Below are 19,804 nucleotides of genomic sequence, written 5' to 3'. Positions count from 1 at the left end.
TCAAGCTGCACAGTTTAGCAATGTAAGACACAAAAAGCCCATCTGAAACCACAGGCAAGGAGCTCAGCTGTTGGCATCTGACCTTAAATGTCTTCATTGCTCAGTTAGGGTGGTTAGTACATGTTTTTATTCCTGGGAAATGAAAGGCACTAGAAACACGCAAAGGCTTTCTGAAAGCACCACTTTGATAAACATCTATGTACCTGGTGTGCAGGTTCTGAGAGGCTGCTCCAAACACACAAAATTACAGAGAAGAAAGTGGGAAGCTGGAAGGAGAAAGAGGATACCAGAGGGTAGTGGGGATTAGTGGTACCAAGTGTGGAATGAAATGATTGTGGGCTTGAAGCAAAGTGCAGTGGATGAGGCTGCAAGGAACCCGCCAGGTGGGGTGAGGCACCACACACAAATGCAAAAAGAGTAGACAGGGACTGAAGGGTCAGCTAGGAGGAGGAGCAGGATTTCTTCATTTTAAAAAAGCAGCATTTTTAAGGGTGCTAGTAAGGTGTCTACTGCAGTACAGATGCGAATCTCTAACAAACTGCACCTAAAATGGGCATTTCCTTTTCCATGAACAGATTAGCCCAGGAATCCCAGGAAAGAGGAGTAGGTGGTGACAAAACCAGGCTTTTTTAAAATAACTTTTCTTTCGACAGCATGGGCCGTAACAGAGTGAACCCTACTTTACAGCAGTCACAGACTGACAGACCTCCAGCCTGACACTGCACATGCAAAGTTTTTTTCCGTAGTCTGGTACTCTGCATTCTGGTGTGACTTTTCCAGCACTCACACAATCTGCTTTTATACTGTTGGTATTATTTTGAATCATATAATGTAAATCTCTGTTTCAGAAAATGTCTCGTGGCCTGAGACTATTTAGAAGAAAATTAATGCAACCCATCCCTGAATCTATCCAAACTGGTAACAAATCCTTGAACTGCTGAAGAAAGATAATGAAATAGAATTTAATCTTGACATTTCGGGATTAAACAGTTGACAGGCAAGCACTGGAGGACTCGGTGGCACAGAAGACAGTTGTTTCCAGAGCTGTGCCAAAAGTGACAGAGTCTAGACATTATGAATGAGAGCTCGGCAGAGCCAGAGAAGCTTGTCACAGCAGAGGAGAGAATCCGAATTTTAATAATTCAATTAAAGAATGCCAAGGCTGGTGGAAAACACCGAGCTATTTCTACCTCCGTGTCCTTATGACTGCCCTCACGCTACTGTGGGTGTAATTACATAAGACACACAATCCTTTAATGGAAGGTGGAATTATTTCAGGAAAACAGCTGGCAAATTTAGAGCTAAGTAGGAGCATAGAAACGTCAGTGCTGAACTGAGAGCATGTCAAACATGACCCAGATACCTAATTAGAAGTTATGCTCAAATCTAACTTGCACAGTGTTCAAGAAGCAGGCTGACTGAATACAGCAGAGAGGCTTGAAGTTTTCTTCAAGCTTTATGTTCTTGAGCTTTATTGCCCTGATTAGACACTGTTCTGATCTCCTCACTCTTCCCCAGCTTTAATTTCACAACACTGACAAATTCGCCAGGGCAGAGTGGAGAAGAGCAGCTTTACAGAAGAATGATGCAAAGAGTCTCACCTGTGAGCTTTCCAGGGAGTGTCAAGGTTGCCTGAGAGCTTCTCTCAGCACAGAGAGGGGGGAGCTCACTTGGCTTCACATCTGTCCCCAGCTGATCTGCTCTACAGAGCCAGCACCCACCCTTGGGGACTAAGGAACCGAGAGGGGGATGCTCTCCTGTGGGGTGCCGTGGATGGTAACCCCCCTGCCTCGAGCACCCCAGCCTAGCGGGCCCCTGCATCCCTAGAAAGTACTTGAGGAAAGAAAAGCGGAGAATGTAGAGTAATCCACAAAACCTGAACACCACTCTGTCTTGAGTTTATTTATGTTCGCACACACAACAAGCATCTGCAGCCAAGTCCCAAGCCACCAAAAGGATTAGCAATATAAGGGAATATAATGCGTTAATTAAGAATGGCTCTATGAAAGCTAACTATAATCAGTCAAAATATTACTTTCTTAAAATACAGCACTCTGCAGGAAGAAAGCTCTGGCTATGTTTATTTTAATTTTTCCTTATTCTATTCTCCACTAGGGCAGAGAAATATGATCCTTTATGTTTTTTAAAAAAGTATCCAAGTACAGAGGAATACACTCACACATGTTTGCTCAGCTGTCTTGTACAAAAAATCAGGGGAACCCATAGAGATCTTCAGTTATCTGAATGAGTGAGATGGTCCCCACAGGACAGCCCATACAAGTTAATGGGGAAGAACAGTCTGCAAAGAAAGATTGTAACACGCCAACATGCTCTCTTACTGGAGCCAAGACACGAAAGAATGTTTGTAGGCCAGGTGTGTTTGTTAACTTGACGCTCAATTCCTGGCAACTGGAGCAAAAACCTGAATAGGGAACAAACAAGCAGTACATCATTGACAGAGATGGTGCTGCGATATGCTAACATACTACGTAATAAACAGAAACTGATTAATTTGTTTATGTATCATGGATAACAACAAAAGTAACAAAGTGCTTACCAGACCCTTTCTTGATGGGCATCTTCCTGTTGGGACTTGGTGCCTAGTGGGCAGACGGGTAACAGGAGGGTCAGCGTGGTGTTCCACCTCCCAGGGGAAGGTGGCTGTGGAGCAGGGTCAGGGAGGTTACGTTACCTCCGCTCTTGGCACTAGCACAGCGGTCAATGGAAAACTTCAGGCAGTTCTGGTGTCCACCGTTCAAAAAGGTTGTTAAAAACTTGGGAAAGTGTCCAGGAGAGAAGCACAAGAGGAATTAAAGGCCTTGAAAGAGTGCTTTGTAGTCAGACACTCTTTCAGGGACACAAATTATTAACCTCACGAATAGAAAGTGAAGGGGCTATTCCACTGCAGTGACTAAGTATCTTTTTGGGGAGAACAAATATCTTCAATGGCAGCCATAAAAACACTTTAAATACCAGAAGATGATCTGGACAAAGTCAGACCAGAAACAAGGAACAACTTTTGGCATATTACTATTTTTTTAAGGGTGACAATGATTTTTTTAAAGGTTACCCCAGATTTTTCATGTCAGGCGTTTTTTTAAATTGGATACTTTCCTATAAGATCTACAGTTGTAGAGAGATTTAAAGGCAGGGAAACTGTATGTAAGCAGACCGAACCAAAGGACCACCACAACCTCCTGCTGCACAGCCCAGCACAATGTACGAAGATCTCCATCCCTCCTCTGCTCACCCAGGGTCAGCCTCTCCTCCCAGAAACATGAGCTGCACTTGCAACCATTCCAGGACACACAACCAGACTTGTGAGCCTTGACATCTGTGTCATTTATTGCTGGGCACAGGCCTGCAGTGTCTGAACTGACTCTCGTCAGCTCCCACTGGGCACCAGACACAACTGGTGGCAAAGCAAGTTTCTGGGGTCAGTAAACAAAGGTGTACCAACAAGCTCATTTTGAAAGGTTGGTTTGTTTCTTTGTTTTCTGGTGTATTGTTGTTGTTTTGTTTGTTGTTGTTAGGGTTTTGTTGTTTGGTTTTTGATTTTTTGTTTCTTCTTTTTATAGTTTCATGTTGTGTCTTCTCAACTCCTAGGGCATGTGTCATCTTCAAGTAAATCTTATAGCTCTCCAAGAAAGCAAGCTACTGTGTCAAAGACTCAACTCTCTTTGGAGCTCTAAATTCAACTCCTCCTACTTTAGAAAAAAAAAAAAAATCCATAACACAATATCCACGTAGCAATGACATAAATTATGAATAAATGATGCTACGATGCAAAACTATTAAATCACATTTTAAGTCTTCTGATCCTGTTATCTCTACTTGACAAAAGAAATAAACTTTGATGAATATGCCACTGTCGATTAATTAATTTCAGCAACAACAGCTTTGAATAGCCTTGTGATTGAAACTTGATCACAATACAGTAACTTTTATTTCTTTTCAGTGGCTACTACTGTTCCCTTAGAAAGCTCATCTGTCACTGTGCAATCCCATCCACAAAAAAATACGTACAAAAATAACAGAATAAAACTTCCTATGCAATACAACACAACACCCCACAACAATTGGATGTAAAACTTTCCACTGCTACAGACATACATTACTTTTCTTATCAGTCTATGTTTTTGTTTTGGTTTGGTTTTAGTGTAATTAGCATTTTACATTAAACAACTTCTCAAAGTTTCTTGCATGTTTATTACTCAGCTCTAGGTAAAAGTTAATCTGCAATCCTGGCCATATTGTGGAGGTATCTGTATGCAGAAAATTCTTATTGTGCAAGTGACCTTGTAGTGGAGTAGGATCCTGAGACTCTCTTCTTACAAAGCACACGGCCATCAAATAGGAATTAACTAAATGAAGACCCAATTGCTTAGTTTTATTTCTCTGCAGGACTAAAATATAATTTTCTTCCCTGCATGTGGTAGTGAATCATACATCAAAAATATCCAAGCTCATCAATTCACACCATACTCAAAACAAATCCATGGGAAACCAGCATGCAATTTTGAGAGATTTATCCACACAGAAAAAAAAGTTAGAGATAACATGCAAATGCGTATTATTTATAATGACAGATATGTAAGGAAAGCCTGAAAGTTTTTTCATTTTCATGTTTGCCATTTCTGATGGAAGGTTCTAAAGCCAAATCGATGGCATTCTCAGATGCTATGTAGTGCAAACACACAACAGACCAAAGAACTGAGTATTTCTACTGGAACAGGCAAAATAAAACAAGTTATTAATCAACCATTCCAGACAAGCCAGGTAATAGAATTTTGTATTCTAGCACTATGCCAGGCCCCTTCAACTACAGCATCTTGTGGAGACCTATTCTAACTGTCCCCAGTGCAGCTTTTAGCAACAGTGATTTCTGACTGGTGTGCTATTTATGGCTGGTAAAAATAAGCTGGTGCACTATGTAATTCTTTGTACTATTTAAAGTAAAAAACCCAAACCAACCTTTTCACTCTACCCCAAACAGTCACATTATTGGTAACTTCAATGTTGTAACTGAGATGTATCATACATAGAAGAATCATTCACCTATCAAACCTAATGTATGTGTAAAATAATAGAAAATGATTCATGAGACTGGATTTACAGTTACCAAAGTTAACTTCTGCATTACATTAGAACAACACATTGATTAAAGTCAGGAAATTTAAACTCCAGAACAAACTGTTGTGTTTTGCAATAAAAGCCCTTTAATTAAAATGCAAGTAAGAATCTGCTCAATAAAGAACACCCTGAAAACTACTTTGACTAAAAAAGCCAAAGAACGATAGATAAAAATGAACAGAATATATGCATGGAATAATGAGGTAGATGTATTCACCAAATAATGAGAGGGGTTTATTTTTCTAATGGCTGGAATGGCATCAGATTAAAGCAATAGATTAAAAGTAACGACTGCCGAACCACACTTCAAAGATTTGCTCCTTCATGGTGCTATTGATCACCATTGGGTACTTAGGTACCATTGCTTTTCCAGTACCTCAAGGTGTTATAAAAATGGTTTGTTTAAGGGTCAGACCTCCACATACGCCTCGGTGGGTACATGGGTTCTCAGGCACAGCGGGAGCAAAGCTGCTCTGCTGTGTATTTGACGCTTCGCAGCCCACAGGAGTGTTGGAGGCAGGGCAGAAACAAAGCAAGAGGTGTGAAAAAACCACAAAACTCTGTTGGTAGAGCCTTCACTACACACCTCCCAAGTTGCTGTGAAGTGCAGACAAGAGAGGTGAAGTACTGCAGCTTGAGTGCAGCCTGCTCAACACTCGCATCCAAAAATCAAAGCCACACAGTACTTATAATTAATCTCTGCTCTTTTGCTATGTCATTCAGATCTGGAAACAAACTTTCGTAATAATGCTGCGCTTTTGAAGATAGCAAGATGAATGCAGAAAAGCATTAATCATTCATTTCCATGAATTTCTACAGGCATTGAAAAATTGTTGACTTTTCCTTTTAATGCTTTATTCATTAGCCACAATATTCCATCAGCTAAATGTTGTGTTTCAGGATAAAATTGCAGTCAGCAACAAAAATGCTCTTAATATGTAACATTTTCTGTTATTGTGGCTGAATTACCAATTCATCTAAACACTGGAGTTCAGCAGGTAATTTATCATCTAATCTGTCTCTGTTCCAGCTTTTAGTCTCTACTGAAAGACTGAAAAGGCCCAAAAGCAATTCTTGAAAAAAAAAAAAAAATTAAACAATTTTTAATAGATCAGCTTTGTTCCAGGCTCATAGCTTTCATTTGATGCCTTCCAGCCCCATAATTTTTACACTCGTATTTTTCATTAAGAGAAATTCTAATTTTTTGTTGTTCTAACTTCTGCCCAGGTGGTTGGAAGGTCTTCGTTTTATTTTCACCTCTGGTGACTAGGAAGAGCAGACAAGTCACTGCAGAAAGACAAAGCTGGACCATTTGGTGATTTTGGCGATTATTTTCATCGTATTTTTATTGCCCACAGTAATATCCATGTAGCATGATTATTTATGCTTCCAAGTGACCATAGCTTCACTTGATGATGCAGAGATTCAAAAGCAGCAAGGACAAGTAGGACCAGGAAGGACCTTCAAAATTATGTCAGGAAATGAATATTCAGGGCTTTTAGAGAGTACTTGAAGTAGAGGCCATTTTACTGACTGAATACTAAAGTCTCAGGATGTGTTTCCTAAGCGTTCTGCAGGGGCCTAAGCCAAATTTTAATGCACCCACTGCTGTGATGTGCTTTTCCTCTAATGTTTTTCACCTCGGGTACGACTACTTTCAAGTGCATGGTTATGTGAAATGCCCAATTTTTGTCATTTAAAAGTGATGCTTAATCTCATTTAATCATTTAGGATTTATCCCATAATGTGTGCACACATTTTTTAAGGGATGCGTAAGCTCCACGCGAACTACACCTGAGCTGGGAGAGCACAGGACACACGCAGCCTGGCTTGTGGGGAAGGTGAAGCTGCAGAACTGAACTGTAGCTTGGGTGCAGCAGAGGGCAGTGACACACAGACACCAGCACTCCTCACTCTGCACAGCACCTAAAAATGCTGAAGCCTGTCCTTGTTCATTTCCAGCATTCACCACTTACCACTCTCAGGCTTATTCTGAAGAAAAATCGCATGCTGCATGCTCTTTCTATGTATTTAAGCATGCACATGTGCAGTTGCACAGAAACAGATTGAATATTCACTATTAGAAATATTAATTCTGGTTGCTTTCTCCTATTTCTTTGACAACCATATCCTATTCAATTCATCTGCTATCCCTTTTGTCCTCTGAAAATCAAATCCTCTACACTTCTGCTTCACAAGGCATTGATTTGCCTATTAACAACAGCCAAAGAATTGCTACACTTCGGAGAGCTGATTTCCTCTTTCCCTCCCCCATTTCTCTCACTCTTTGAAAAGTAGGAAGCTGGATGCACTTAAAGGGAAAAAGGGAGGGAGGAGGGAGCTGTGGATGAAGACAGCGCAACTCTTTGGCTCCTTAACTGGGTTAATTTGTCTCCTGGCATGGGAATAGAAAGCTTAAGAGAAAGCTACAGGAAAAAAAAATTGCGAAGTATGCGCTACTCATGTAATAGCTGACATGTCTAATGTTATGTGATTCACAGCAGCTTTGAAATACTAGATTAAAAGGTATAACAACCTTCTTATTGAAGGAAGGATGGATTACATTTCCGCTGGGTGCAATTTGAAGAAGAGATGCATAAAAGAAAACGTAAGTTCTGATCACGAAGCCCAGTCTTGACTTGAATTAGTTTAAATGCAACTTGCTGAGAACAATTGATTTTTGAGGAGAAATAAATGGATTTGTGTGCTCAACCAGTATTTGCAAGCCGGTTCCCACCACACAACTGCACGACACTGTTGAATTTATTGTGTAGCATCTGCTGTACTTAAATGTGGAAAACCACCAGAAATGGCCCAGTACTATATATTTATATACAAATATATACCAATTTTAACCCAAAAGCACATTCTTTGTATCATTTATAAACCAGTAAACACACAAAATTATTTTGGATGCTGACTTAAGTTTTGGCAAAGGCTTTTTTCTTGTTTTGCTTGTTTTAACTAAATGGGCTCACTCATGCTTAAGCAAAAGGTTGCTCTTGGTTTAGATTTGTGACTATTTACTAACTTTGCCCGAAACTGAGTCAATACTGCATTTCAAGTCTCCCGTTTTCCAAAGCTAAACTGCAGAGGAAAGACAAAATTAAAAAAAAAAAAAAAAAGAGAGAGCGAGCACCCAACCTGGGCTAAAAGTTCAGATTCAGACACTCATTTTGACAAATGTTCTGGCTGTTCAGGTTCAGAGACCAGCACTGTCCCAGATCCAGGGACTGATGGTTTAGATCTAGAATGAAACCACCCAAATGTTCAGAGAGATCTGTATCAGGCTCAGTCCTCCAGTCAGAATCCCATGGTCAGATGCTGCAAGCAGTGGGACAGACAGCTCAGGGGAAGCCAAATCCTTGTGTAGCCAAGTCATGGAGTCATTTGGTCCCAATGAAAAGCAGTTTCTGTAAGGCACTGAGGCATGTCCTACCCATGAAAAAAAGCACTAAGAAAGTGAACATTGTGGCAAAGCACTCAGCCTGGCAGCCTGCTCACCAGGCCCTGTGAGGTGATGGGTGCTGGCTCCTGTCAACATTGCCAGTCCTAGTCCTGCTCACCACACCACCGACGTCTTTCTTTATACAATTCCTCTGAATGGTGACCTTTCAAACCCAGGAGATGAAGAACCTGCTCTTCTGCCTTGCACCTCTGTCTGCCACATCTGGATGGGAGACGCGTTTGACCTTCTTTTAAGAGAAAAGGCAATGAATACCCTCAAACCAGCACTGCGGGACCTCATTTTGAAATGGGCATATGAAATCCTCCAGCACAACTTGACTGTCCTGAACTACACCATCAGGGAACACTATCAATAATAAACTCTCTCTTTCCCAGCACTATAGGATTTCCATACTCCATCCAAACACATTTTCTTTGAGAAAGTGACATTCTGATGTGTTCTGGGACACCTCCATAGGCATTTGCCAAGACACATGCTGGCTTCTTCAGACAGAGACACACGGCAGTTTAAACTTGGTTTAGATCATGAGTCTCAAGTAATGACAGGCCACCTCGCACATTTTGGTCATACTGGCAATTTCTGCTCAGAGAAGTCCAGGACCTAAATAAGACAGACATGGCAGGTCAGGAGTGAAATGCATTGGCAGGGCTGCATGCATGAAGTTTGCACGGCAGCACTTAACCCAAGCCGGTCCAGCCGAGACATCACCCATCAGTCCCTTCATGGCCACACAGGCAGCTTTGGGAGTGGAGCAAGGCGATGAGTGAGTGTTGGAGTAAGGTCCAGAGCAGTGCACAAGTGAGGGGACAGCTGCTGAAAGGAAGAGGTATCACTCGAAATGGAGCCGTGGGGACCCGCCTGCTTGAAGTCAGGGGGTTATGGGTCAGGATGAAGTTGTATCAAAACTTCTTGGGAGAAGGGAAGAACGGTGCAAGCCTTGTAGACTGCATGTCACCTTTGGGTTGCTTTAGCAAAGATGCTGGTACACAGGATCAGACAGTACACAGGACCAGGAAAAATCTGGAATGAGGCTGTAGGCAGATTGGGGAGCACGAAGGAGGCTTTTTGCACTGGAAAGTTCAGCTGTTGCAGCACTGACTTCTTTCTGACTTGTTTCAGCAATAGTGTATAGGGCCAAGTCTGAATCGGTTGGAGAAGAAAGTACACATATTTGGTCCTCCCACCAAACAGGAGGTTACTTTTAAGATGCAATTGTACAGAAATCAAAAAGAAGACTAGAAAGCCAGTTTTGCTGCTGGTTAGTATAATGAGATGTTCTTACAACAGTCTGATGACTGGAAAAATAAAGAAATGCTTATTCATTTACAGAAACAAAATCATTACTGAGGAAACTGTTCTCTCACTAAAAGAGAAATGTAAAGCTCCATTTATTGCAGCAACTGCCATCATGGATGGTGGCTGATGACCCAATCTGGGCACGGATCACAGCACTACTCAGTGCCTGCCTTCAGCCACCTTTTCTGTCTGTTTGTGCATTGTGTTAGTGCTGTACTCTAAACTTACCATTAGACAATATCATATACATGCATATAGATGCCACATGGACTGGTTTCGCCTTACCTTCACTCTCTGTGGCTTGCCCATAAAAGTGAAGACTGAACCAAGAAGATAATGGTGTGAAGTGTCCTCCTTTGACTGACCTACTTTGAGCCAAAAGCCAGAGAAGAGGATACACAAATCTACTTCTAATGCAGATTAAAACGTGTCTTTGGCACAGTATCTCCACACAGACTCATCATACATTTAAAAAAGGTTTTTTCATCCATTTCCCAGATTCTTGTTGTCGAGAGGGGACCCTTAATGATAGCTCCCTGAGGCTTCTTCTCCTCATGTTACCCAACACCTCATTCACAACTTAGGCATCAGGACAGATGAAAGCAAAACAGAGATGAGCCTTTTTTTCCCTGGTATTCAAACTTTAAATCAAATACTCACTTTGCTACACTACAAGCAGAGCTGCCTGTTTAGTGTACCAAGGCACTGCTATAATGTTTCTTTTTCTTTAAGATTTAACATTTCTCCTGTGAGAAGCAATTACAATAGAAGTGTCAAGCAAAAATAAACCCCTGTTAATCACAGTCACTGTGAGCTTGCCAAGTAAATCACATCTCAGTGTTGCTGTTCCATTTTTCAGGTAGAAATAAAAAGTGTGGGAGAATGCCAGAATCTAGAAATTAAGCTCTTCCCAAGAAGGGGTCCAAAGTTTTTGAAAATAGAAGCTCTTCTCTTGTATTAGTGACATTGAGTGGAATTAGACAAGCACTAAAATTGAGTATCTGATGACTGGAAGAATAATTCAGGTTGGAAAGATTCTCTGGAAGTCACGTATTCTAACCTCCACCCAAAGCAAGGCCAAATGCAGAGTTAGGTCAGATTGCACAGTTCATTTGTGCTCAGGGGTTCCTGAACAGCTCCAAAACACTGGTTCCACAGCCTCTCCAGGCTACCAGCCCATGCTCAGCCACTTTGAGACTAAAAAGCTTTCTTCCTAAATCTGGTTGGGATTTCTTTTCCTGCCACTTGTGTACATTGCCTTTTATGCTTCCACCATGCGTTCCTGAGAAGGGTCTGACCCTGTCTTCTCTATAGCCTCTCTTTTCCTTCAGCTTTCCCTTCTCAAGTCTGAACAAGCTCAGCGTCCTCAGCTTCTGCTCAAACATTGTTGCTCCTGCCTCTTGAAGTGCTCCAGCTCTTTACCTACCTATCACAAGTACTGGAATTATATAGAAATTTATTTTGGTTTTGATCTCTATAGGCAGGTCTATACATCTGAAAGGAGAAATGAGAAATTCAGAAAACTTTGGGCACCCAGATGAGCCGTTATTTTCCCATACTTTTCAAACTCAGAGGCTTCATATGCCCGACACATCATAAGGGAACCACCTTCAAATCAGCTGAAGGGAATGGCACTGAGTTGCTCCCCTCCAAATCTGAGAATTTTCTGTGAGTTTCAGAGGAAGCTTTTGTTGTTATTTTGTCTTCAGTTTTTTACTATTCCCTGTGCAGTGAAAAACCAGCCATGTCAAGGTGATGTAGTTGCAGCTGCTGCTCCAGAATGGCAGAGTGCAAGGGGAAAGCTGCCAGCCAAGGTGGTCCCTAAGGGTAAGTATAATCAGCTTAAAGATGCTGTGAAGTCCCCCATTTCTTTTGAGTAATGGGACAGCTTGACAACTACATCAATTGCTTAATCAATGCTATTAATATGAATATTAACAGGAATATCAGAAACTTGTTTTAGCTGAATAAATCTTAAGACATCCAGTTTGTGCATTGCAAACTTGAGATCATGGAATGAGTTTTTAAATCAGATATATGGTTATTCTCGCCAGCAATCTACAAGAACAGTTAGCTCATACCTGCTCCAGCCATAACCTGCAATTTAGTAACAAAACTTTCACTTCTCATTCTAGACTCAGGTTTCTTTTCCACAGTAAAACCTTAATCCTGCAACTGCCAGTTACACTTAGTCACCACCCTGAAATCAATTTCCAACGGAAGAGCCTGTTGCTCAATAAAAAGGGATTAACTGGACTGAGCCTCATTTAAGTAAAAACTTCACTCCCCCATGTCCATATTCCCTGCCTATCACCAAGAACTCTGCAGATTTGTATTCCATCCCCGGAGCTTAAGTTGGACATTTTTTTCTGATACAAGGGTATCAAATCACACTCCTGAACCAACCAACACAACCTCCAACTCTGCTCAATCCAACCATTTTCACAGTAAAGAGATTGCTGAAGTGCTTCAGCTCAGAGATGCTCCACTGCAGGGAACTCTCTTTTCAGTGGCTTGACACCAGCTGCACTGCCAGCATCCTTGTCGACTAGAGGTATTTCCCCATTATTTTACGACAGTATAAAGTCCCCAAGAGCAAGAAAGGTCTTGTAGAACTGCCAGTCTTCTCTCAGTTACAGGTGAGCTACCTACATACAACAATACAATCATTTGAATTTTAGTGCAGCAAAGTCTCAGCCACAGAGAAGGAAGCCCTTCACTTTTCAGAACTGAAGGAGAAACTTCCCTAAACGGACTCATCAGTGTGTGTATCTGGTCTAATTCAGATAGAGACTCTGCAGGACAGAGAAAATTGTATTTACTTTGCAGAGCTGAGCAACATCATAAATTATAAGTCACAGTAGTAGTTAGGTATCTCCTAACAGACAATAGTCTACCAGTAGAAAGATGGAAAACAGTAGTTTTGTACCACCATAGTGAATACTGCTACTGAGTTAGTGAAAGCAGGTACCAGAAACTCAAGTACAAATTCTCCAAGCAATTTACATCACCCTGAATAAACTCATCATCTATCAATGGCAAAGTTAGTTGTTGCACTGGAAGACATTCTGTCTGGAAATATGGGTAGGAACTGTTTTGTACTCTGACTCCTGGTTCCTGCACCACCTGCATTTTTGTACATAGAGCTTTAATAAAACAGCATACATGCATGAAGGGTATTTCACATTCCTCTACCTGTCTGATAAGAGTATCTGGTTGTGAGTGAGAAAACATGGTTTCAACTTTCCTTCCTGAGTTCTTCCACAAGATCTTCCTACTATCATAGGGAATAACTTTGCCTGGTTAGAGATATACATATATATATAGATATATATATAGTAGTCACAAAAGCTATATGACATTTTAAAATATAACTCACCCCAAAGATAAACAAAAGCTTGCTTAAACTGAACTAAGAAATGTTTTTTCAATACTTCATCCCATAAAAATGACATGCAGAAAAACTAAGCAGAGGAAACCATTTTTTTCTTACGCTCCTTTTTTTTTTTTGTGGCTTTAGAAGTGTATTTGCTTAGAGGCAGCGAGTACCATCTCATGCTCTCTTCCCTGCTAACGAGGGTCCTTACCGGTGACGACGCTGGGGATTTTGGACAGAAAGCTCTTGACAGTGCGGATGGGAACTCCACCTGTTTTGTCATCTTGCATTCTCGTAATGATGTCTTCAATCTGTCAAAAGGAAGGAGAGGCTTAGTGGTTTATGCAAAATGGTGACAGTTATGTTTACATACCGTGAGTGCTTTGGAACCCTGCTGGTAAGGATGGGCTTCACATATACCATGCATGTTACTGCACAACCACAGACCTAGACACATGGCTACTACCTCCCAAGTTTAAACCCTGAGACTAGTAACCTCGAGACAATGTAGGCCAGCTTGAAAGATGGTGGTCAGATACTGACAATCCAACTGCAATAGTTCGTTTTTTGCTGACCGGGGTGACAGAACCATGTTGTTCGTTCTGCATGTGAATTGAGTTAGACTCTATACTGCAACCAGTGCTTCCCTTCCAGTTTGTCCCATTCTCCATTTGAATCCTTGATACTGTAACCTTGGGAGGGCTTTCATTTTCCAAAGGCTCCCAGACATCACCAATGGGCTGTGATTTGAGAAGAGCGTGAGACAGAAAAACCACAGGGTGATTCCCCTGTGCCCCACGCTGCAGGGTGGGCTGGTGGGATGTGTGTGGGGTTACCATATGAAGAACACAACCCAAAGCAAAATGATTGCAGAGGAAAACTGGTTAGATTTTCACAGCCGAGTTAACTTTTACTTCACAGGCACATACATAATCCATCACATACAAGGAAACATACAATCATCTTCAAAAGGCACAGCAATCAGAGGATCTGATTACTAGGGCAAGGAGCTTAATCCGCCTCCTGTTTACTCTAAAATGGGAATGGATTTTTGCTCCTTTTGAAGCTACTCCTCCTGCATTTATTTGAAGGCAACACCAGGGAGAACAAAAAGCTGAACACAAACATAGTGCGGAAATTTGCTATCTCCAAAACCCTTCTTCTTTCAAGTTAATTAGGACTCAGAAGCCCAACAAAAATAAACCCGAAGCTGTTGGCTCTGTTAGCTCAAGTGGCTGACTGCACAGCCCTGCCCGGGGCTGGGGACAGGGGGCCAAGGCCAATGGTGGCCAGAGAGGGAACACAGATCTTCTTGGGGAGCACAGCTCTGATTCTACATGAGGATTTTCTCCTCACAGATACTATGAAACGCAACCTCAGCAGAGAGATTACGTGGTTGGGAGCACAGCCCATCTTTCTCTTAAAGGCAGCTTGAGAGCTCAACCAGCTCTCTTCAACTTTGGAAAACCGGCTTCGTTTACATGTGTGAGTTTTATTTCACACGCTTAACACCTACATTTCAAAACAAGTTTAATTTCAAGTCTTCCTGAGGCAGTAAGACAATCTCCCTGCCAATTTCAGACACTGAATTTGATCACTATTTTTAACCTCAGGTTATCACTTAACTGAACTGTTCACACCTTGTTTATACATTATTTTTAAGTTAACACATGACCTGAACAGACTCTCAGCAGGAATGAAGTCACAAATATGAAAATATCCTGAAAGATTCAGTAGATTATAGGAGAGTTTGTCACCTACAGTTAATTTGTGATAAAATAATGCTACTCTTCCCTCAACCCAAACACTATGAAAACTAATATCACCTTTTCCCTTTCACTTGAACTTTATGCAAGGTTATGTGATGATCAAAACAGTTTCTTACAGTCTAAGGATAACTGGAGGAGTAACTGCTCCTCTCAGGCTGGACAAGAAGCGTTTCACAGCACCCCATGGTGTTCAGAGGGGCCCGACAGCATTGCTCATCAGGAACCCAGACCCACCAGGCTACGGCACCCCGACACCAGACCTGCTGGGGCATGGGACAGCTCACTTGCCTGCAAATGGTAGACAAAGAGGGTCAGCCAGAGCAAGAATCACTTCAATGTGGCAATGAAAAAGCCTTTCCGTGTCCAACTAGTTACATGTCTTCATCTGTATGCACTTGTAGCTAGCATCAGAGCCAGATTTTTCCATGTGTATTACGAGGAAACTACTCTGGAATGTCTCCAGGAACACTTAAAGGGCTTTAAAAGCCACAAACATAAGTTTTGGTAAAACTACTGGTTTTTTCCTATTTCAATGAGAAGTTCAGAATGAAAAATCAGCTAAAATAATTGTTTTGATAGAGAAAAATAAACTTCTTACTCTTTCACTCACTGTAAGCTAAAGGAAGACCAGACATGATTTATGTTATTACCGCCCCAATAAAAGTTCCATTAAAAAAAAGCATAATATATTGGTTTTACTGAAACTATCCCATTTCAAGCAACCAAGCAGGCACCAATGTCTCAAATGGGGCCATCAGTTTGTGTTTCAATCACAACTATAAAAGCCTATTGCAATTTTAAATCAAAGTAAACAAAACTGTCCAAGAGATAACTCCTCTTCAGAAGGCTCCTTCTTCCTCATGTCTTCCAGCCTGACCACTGGCACTTTCTGCTCTCTTTATTTCTGAGCGCTGAATGTTTCTTCTCTGCTCCCTTTTCTACTCAGATGCCACATCTTCTTCCTTTTCTGCCCTCTCATGTGGTCCAGACATGACTACATACATCATCCTCCTACAGCACATCAGCATTTGCGGTCTGCTGCCTGAGAGCCTGCGCGTTACAGCCTCTGGTTGTACATAGTCTTTCCATTCCCAACGTGCTTTCCTTGTGCTCTCCAGCAAATTTCTGCACTGCTCAAAGGGGACAGTATAGCCTACTCAAAGAAACATTTGATGACCATTTTATCCTCTCTTCAAGTTTTAATCAAGTTTTAAATAAAATATTAAAAAAATATATTTAGCGACTTATGTCAAGTTTTTGTTCAGTCCACTATAAAGAGAATATCTGACTCTTCGTATTTTGCATCCACCTAACATTTGCAGATATATCACCCTGGATCCAAATTCCTGCCTAGCTATGGGAATGTTTCATGAAATAAGTGATACAGTGACAAAGTGGAAAAAAGTGATTATTAGAGCTTGAAGTGTGGAGAAAAGCAAAGAGGGAACATCAAGCGTGAAGGTCACTTTCATGAAACCCTTTCATCTTAACTTTAAGAGAGTTACCTAGACACTTCACTGTTAATAATTCTCTCTTCAGTTTCTGCATGTCATTAAATATCCTTTAGGCTTCCCTATCTGGCAGACAGGGAAGAGGAGTCCTTGGATAGTTCATTTAATTAGGCTAGGAAGCAGGAACGTGTAAAACTAAGTGTTCCTCATATTTATCACTCCTAAATGAGCAAGCTTCAGTGAACTAACTTCTGCCCAACAAAAGTCATGGTAAGAACAGGCACCTTTCTTTTTTTTTTTTTTTCCCCCTGTTATGGAGGTCACTGCTATTTCAATCTGGTCTGATTTTCGCATCAGTAAAGTGAACCGTTATTCTCCCCTCTGAGTGGATTTCTAGGTCAGTATCTCCATGAGAAAGCCAGAGCAATTTGTGTATCTGCTGTCACTGTTAGCTACACAGTAATGTATGCCTAACGAACTCCTGACTGCTTGCTGACAACTCTGCTCCCTATATTTGTCCAGAATGATTTTCACATTACGCCACTTTCAATGCATTGAAAAGGGCTTTTGGCTCCAGAAGCACGTTATCAGTGGAGACAGGACTTTACAGCAGGTAGTTTATGAGAGTTTACCAACATATTACGGTACACAGAATGTATTGAGGATTTAATGCATATGTGGGATTTGCTGGTATTCATTAGACCTTCTTTTCCACTATCAGCAATTTTGCTGGCCTAAGAAGGGTAAAGGCATGAAGCAGAAGACATTGAATTTCTGTCAGAGCAGAGATGTCCATCACTGGGAGACGAGGAATCCCTTTTCTGAGGCAGGGGAAAATAAAATACTACATTTGTTGGTGTGCTATAATAAATAAGTCATAACACAACAACGAATGTAACTATCACAGCCTGGCAACTTTGGGTCAGTGCCACACAACATCCCTAATGCTACCATTATAACAGGGAAAACAACTCTCGACTCTGCAGTAGCTTCTGTTTCTCCCAGCACCAGAAGTCACGCAGGCACCCAGGTGGCATCACACCAGCATGCATGGCCTTGCTGGGCCCTGGAATCAGGGAAGTGATTGTTCCCCTGGACTTCGCACTGGTGAGGCCGCACCTTGAATTCTGTGTTCACTTTTGGGCCCCTCATCATAAGAAGGACATTGAGGTACCAGAGAGAGTTCAGAGGAGGGCGAGGAAGCTGGTGAGGGGTCTGGAGCACAAGTCCTATGAGGAACCTGGAGAAAAGGAGGCTGAGGGGAGACCTTATCACTGCCTACAACTACCTGAAAGGAGGTTGTAGCATGGAGGGTGTTGGTCTCTTCTCCCAGGTAGCAAGTGATAGGACAAGAGGAAATGGCCTCAAGTTTGCTCCAGGGGAGGTTCAGATTGGATATTAGGAAAAAATTCTTCACGGAAAGGGTTGCCAGGCATTGGAACAGGCTGCCCAGGGAAGTGGTGGAGTCATCATCCCTGGAGGTGTTTAAAAGGCATTTAGATATGGTTCTTAGGGACATGGTTTAGTGCTAGAGTTAGGTTATGGTTGGGGTCTCTTCCAGCTGAAATGATTCTATGATTCTAAGGACCCTGCTCTTAGCTCAGGCTGTCCTTGGAGACAAGACTCTGAGGGAAGGGCAAATAACACACAAAAAAACTAACAGCTCTTACCTTCCACAACCCCATGCCTGGACACTAACAACAGCTTACTGGAGCTACCCAGCTCTAGTTTAGTTGCAACTGATTACCACGTAATGATGTCAAAGACCACCATGGTCCCATTTTACCAGCTCAGTTTTGTGAACTAGTGAAGGAAACAGTGCCCTTTTCATATTCTAGCCTCCCACTGGACCCTGCAGGAAAGATCCTGCTGCCTATTTTTGAATATTTGGGTATGCGCCAGGTTCCTGTCTGATTACTCACAGCAGGTACTCTGCTCTTGGGGATTCCTGTCACCAGCTAACCTGTGGCTGGAGAGTCCTGAGCATCATTCATCAGCATCAACATTAGACGTATAGGGTTGGATGGACAGTTCTGTGCGATGGTAAACATCCTCTTCATGCTGGCAGATGGAAGCTCTCATGAATATTGGTGGAGCTGGATGGTACATGGAGGAAAGGACCAATCTGTTGTCAGCTAGCATGATGGCAACAATTACAAATACATTCGATCTTTTACTCTGTACTGAAGTAAAAGTTTAAAATAGACTGTTTCTCACGTTGCCAACCCCTATGGGTCCCATGAATGCCTCTGACTAGCTCTGTGACACCACCAGCGTGCCCAAGCCTTTGGCACCTGCTGACTCCTGCCACGCAGCCCCACACACACACTGACAAGTAAAGTTAATTTGACGGGATGTCTGAAACTAACTTGCTTCACCAGTCCAGACGATTTCACTCTGCTCAAACAAAAAAAGGCTAATGCACTTCCCTTCAGCATCCTTGAGGGAGAAAGGACAATCTTGCCTCTGAGGCAGTGTTGGAAAGTGGTGGAGCAGCACCACCAGAGAACTGCTGGGTGACCTTCAGCAAACAGCTTCATCTGTCCCTGTTCAAGTCTCCCCTCCTGTATAATGGAGATAATATGGAATCGCACAGGGGCAGTGAAATTTAATTCAAAGATGTCAGACTTGGACTTGGAGTGCCTCAGATAGTGGTTGCTACACAACTACAAAAGATATGCTGCCCATCTCTGACAACCTTTCACAATGCCAACACCCGCAACAAAACAGAGTGTGGCAGAGCACCGATGCGTCAGCAGCAGAGCCATTTGGATGCTTCCTACAAAACTAACTTCTGATGGTGGGGGTGGTAAAACACTGGCACAGGTTGCCCAGAGAGGTGGTAGATGCCCCATCCCTGGAAACATTCCAGGCCAGGCTGGACGGGGTTCTGAGCAACACGATATAGTTGAAGATGTCCCTGCTCATTGCAGAGGGTTGGACTGGATGACCTTTGAAGGTCCCTTCCCACCTAAACTATTCTATAATTCTGTGACGATGGCTCATGGCAGGGGCACTGATAGAACTTGTCGTCTTTCCAAAAGAGCTTTTACCTCTGCTTATTTTAAAATTAAAGAGCTTATTTCAGATAAAGGCAGAATACACCACATAGCTCTGTCACGCTTGAGTGTGTTTCAGGGAAGAAAGAAAGTAACAACTGTGTTCTTCACATGTTTATTGGGAGGGTGAAATAGACCTAATATTGTCACCTTCAGACTGGCAACATGTTTTAGCATTTTATTTCTCTATTGTGAATGGGAGGGTACTGGTGAAGGAACAACTACCAAGGCACTAACCGTGATTATTTGTA

General features: G+C 42.1%; 1 protein-coding gene across 1 annotated transcript in view; it reads right to left on the bottom strand.

Annotated features, from left to right (window-relative positions):
• RGS6 (regulator of G protein signaling 6) overlaps positions 1–13,579 on the bottom strand; it is a 90,931-nt gene extending 77,352 nt beyond the window's left edge. The window contains exon 1 of the mRNA XM_065635148.1: positions 13,486–13,579. Within this exon, the coding sequence (XP_065491220.1) occupies positions 13,486–13,564 (79 nt within the window). The 5' untranslated portion in view covers positions 13,565–13,579. The remainder of the gene's footprint in view (positions 1–13,485) is intronic.
• Between the last annotated feature and the right edge of the window lie 6,225 nt (positions 13,580–19,804).

The sequence above is a fragment of the Caloenas nicobarica genome, chromosome 5 (genome assembly GCF_036013445.1).
Source record: "Caloenas nicobarica isolate bCalNic1 chromosome 5, bCalNic1.hap1, whole genome shotgun sequence".
In the NCBI taxonomy this organism is placed as follows: Eukaryota; Metazoa; Chordata; class Aves; order Columbiformes; family Columbidae; genus Caloenas; species Caloenas nicobarica.
Note: the sequence above shows the minus strand (reverse complement) of the source record. Positions and strands in the feature narration are given on the sequence as shown.